Here is a 3,704-nt window from a genome sequence, read left to right as displayed (position 1 = left end):
ACTCACAAAATATCCCGGATATATATCTATGCTCAGTATATGCTCTGAATGTACGTAATCTTCACTTTAATTTTTTTATCATCTAGAATGTGTTCAAAAATGTGATGAAATAAAGGTGAAGTGTAAAAAATACATCATCACAAATCTTTGAGATATAATCAAAAATTGATGAATAAATAATTAATTTCCAATCAAAAGTTTGCGCCCTTTGTATGATTTTCGATTAAATCGAAGTTTGTTCTATTCTAACCGTCAAAAATCATAGAATTATATAGTATATTGAAATGAACGTTTCAATGGAATGGTTTCCAGTTTGGAATTTAAATTTTATTCTCATTGGAAGCCGCAATAACAAAGCATATTTGACGTTTCATATAAACACACTGTGATCGACATAACCTAAATTCGCCTACAACAGAGGTAAACATTCAATTGAGTCGCAAAAGATGTTAAATATTCTTAAAGAATTACTTTTGAATTTGTTACGAATTTTGTATTTATAAAAACTGAGCAAAATGATAAAACGACCAAAAACAACCGATACCGAGGATGATATATTGCAAATGCAAAATGAATTTCTCAACGAACAAAAACAGACTAAAAGTTATCAACCGGCTGCAAAATTAGTCAAAGTAGAATCGAGTGAGTGTTTCAAAGGAACTAATTGATCAAATTACACCATCGAATAATAATTTTCAAAAACGTACATTTTACAGCAAAAAAATTATCAAAGTTTGCCCAAGAAAGAGCAAAGCAATCTAAACTATCCGACAAAGAAAAAACCAACACAGAGGGTCATTCCACCTCAACCAATATCATAATTGGAAATATAGTCGAGCGTACAGAAGGCATTGGTTCTGTGCAAAGTGATATCGAGCATATGTCATTTGACGATTCAGAAGGTTTTCCAAAACCCCAAAGGATCGACCAGAAGGTATTTTTCTGTGCTGCATGATAAATCAAGAAATTACTTATGAAAGGGGACTAATTTCAGGTTAAAATTGAGCCATCTACAACAAAGAGTATATTTGCTCAGCTCCATTCCAAAAATGTCAATCAAACGGCTAGTACAAGTTCATCGCAACAAACAGAGAAATCGCAAGTGGATTTCGGAATGAAATCGCACATTGTACAAAACTCGGATGCAGTGGCGATTCACAGGGAAAATACCGAATTTCTTCAAAAACTAAGCGAAGACGAAATTCTAGAAGAAAGAAAGCGTTTATTGGGTAATAGTTTATCAGATTTAATGAACACACTTTGGTTTTATAGGAAATATAATTTAATTAATAGGAACAATGGATCCGTCAATTGTCCAATTCTTGAAGGAAAAGCGCAAAGCAAAGTTGTCAAAATTAACGGAACACGTCAGTAATGATGTCGAAATGAAGGAGACACAAGTTGAGTCGATGCCTGACATTGATGTTCTCAAAGATGAAAATAGCAAAAATTGGTTACATTTTGATGTTGTTGAACCAAGCAAGTTAGAGTGGATGCGTGATTTACCAAATAATATGCCCGAGCTCAAACCTGGCGAACAATATGAAGCACGATTCGATTGGAAAGGTGTACTTTTGCCGTTTAAGCCCAAGGAAAATGATGCAACGACCAATTCAACGGAATTATATTTACATGGTGATGATTCACATCGTCCTGGATACACATTGCAAGAGCTATTTCGATTGGCTCGGTCAACTATAGTGCAGCAGCGAATATCGGCCCTCAAAGCGGTTGGTGGCATTTTGAGTATTTACAACCAGGGCTATTATGATGGCATTTTTGAGCTACCCATTTCGAAAATGTTCTTTTTACTGCGATACGCTTTTGATGACAATACGCCAGCAATGCTTGAGGAATCAGCGAAAGCACTATCAGCACTTTTTTATAATGAAACTGATGAGGTATTTTCTACGTCTAATGTTCAATTGAATTCGATTCAATTTAAAAAAATTACATTTCATTAGGTGCTACTTGACATGACCTATGACTGCTCATTCGATGGTCTGGAACCAACGATGGAAATCGAAAGTGACGAAACAATAACCGAAAATACAAATCTTGAGAAACAATTTTCCAATATGTCAATAAAATCGAATGTGATGCAGACAAATGTTAACGATGATGATGATAATTTATCGTCAATGAATGATTTTCATTTGGCTGAAACCGATTTAGTAAAATTATTTCTTCGGACAAATATTTTGCAACGCATCACGTAAATTTCAATTTTTGTTTTTCGTTTTCCTATTTAAAAAATTAAATGGAAGAGAATTATAAATCCCGTTTTATTTCTAGTTATATACTTACAACAATGGAGCTCGACAATACCACAAACTTGAGCTGTATAAAGATATTGATTCGCTTAGCTCGTACAAGCCGAGAAGTAACCGAGCGCATTTTCTCATACTCAAATCTGATCAAAGTTTTGGTCAATCAATTTACAAAATTTGGTACAGCCGCAGACGGTAAGCAAACAATTCAAATTTAGTGATCATTTTTGTGAGAAATTTCATAATTTTAGGCACAAGTTCCCGAATTCAAAAGACGAATACCTTCACATTGAAATTGTTTCGGATATTCTGTTCTTACGGAGAGCGATTTATTGATCAATTACGAAATCAAGGATTGATATCGCTGCTGAAAACTGCAATTTTCGTTCAAGAGAACAGCATTACGGTGAAGAACTTTTTTGCTCAATGAATTTGTATTAAGAAATCTTATGCAGAATAATTAATTCCGTTTTATATCTCAATAATATATAGGTTCAAACTGTGAAAATGCAAATCGAAGCTATACGCTGCACTCGAATGATTGTTACAATAACAAAGTCGGATGAATTGATAGAGTAAGTAATTTGTATCACATTTATTTCTTGATGATGAATTTCAATTAGAGGTGCCCACTGAACTGAACCGTTCATGTTCGTTCGGTTCATTCGAATTTGAACCGAATATGAACCGAATATGAACGGCATGTTTACATATTTTGAACAATTTGAACTAAACGCGAATGAACATGAACAGATTTTTTTTATTTCGAACGAACCTGAACAAACGAGAACTGTTCAGTTGAATTCTCGAGAATAAAAACAGAATATAAATAGTTACTTATCAGAGCGAAACAAAGCGTATTTTTCTACATAGATTTGATGTTTTATTTTGTATGAATTACAACAATTAATCTGTATTTAAAAACATCTTCCTTCGCTTTGATATGCAACTATTTAATATGGTTTTATTCTAAAGAATTCAATGGAAGGAATTATGTATTCTTTTTGATTGTTAGAAACTTACAGATGAAAACTTTTATTTTTTGTAATTTAAATATTTTAATAGTTTTTTTGTGTTTATAAATAGTGCCATTTAACTTCACTAAAATTTTAAAACCAATAACTTTTCAATTTTAAATTTTAATCGAAAAAAATTTCTTCAACACGTTGCCTCACGAACGGGAATTTTTTATGAAAATGTGAAATCGAGTTGCTTTCCGTAGCTTTATGATTTGAGTGAATTCAAATAGCGAAAATAACTATATTAAAACCGTTTTAATCGTAATATTTTTGATTAAAAAAAGCAAAAAAAATTCATCGGTATAATTTTGATTTCAAAATTTCTCATATATCGTTATCGTGTTATATGTGCAATTTATTTTATGAAAATCTTAAACGGATTCATTTTTGCTGTGTAAAGGGTTTTGTTGAATTC

The 3,704-nt window shown here is 32.2% G+C and overlaps 1 protein-coding gene across 1 annotated transcript; it reads left to right on the top strand.

Moving 5' to 3' along the window:
* The first annotated feature begins 397 nt into the window (after positions 1-397).
* On the top strand, positions 398-3,151 carry LOC116350125 (RNA polymerase II-associated protein 1-like). Its single transcript, XM_031781859.1, has 8 exons — positions 398-642; positions 717-934; positions 995-1,229; positions 1,294-1,901; positions 1,965-2,215; positions 2,296-2,465; positions 2,522-2,676; positions 2,763-3,151. Exons 1-8 carry the CDS (start codon positions 516-518, stop codon positions 2,847-2,849), a joined length of 1,851 nt encoding a protein of 616 aa, XP_031637719.1. The 5' UTR covers positions 398-515; the 3' UTR covers positions 2,850-3,151.
* Positions 3,152-3,704: the final 553 nt, after the last annotated feature.

The sequence above is a fragment of the Contarinia nasturtii genome, unplaced genomic scaffold (assembly GCF_009176525.2).
Source record: "Contarinia nasturtii isolate CC-2019 unplaced genomic scaffold, AAFC_CNas_1.1 Cnas_scaffold_3675, whole genome shotgun sequence".
Classification (NCBI taxonomy): Eukaryota; Metazoa; Arthropoda; class Insecta; order Diptera; family Cecidomyiidae; genus Contarinia; species Contarinia nasturtii.
This window is presented reverse-complemented; position numbering and strand designations above follow the sequence as displayed.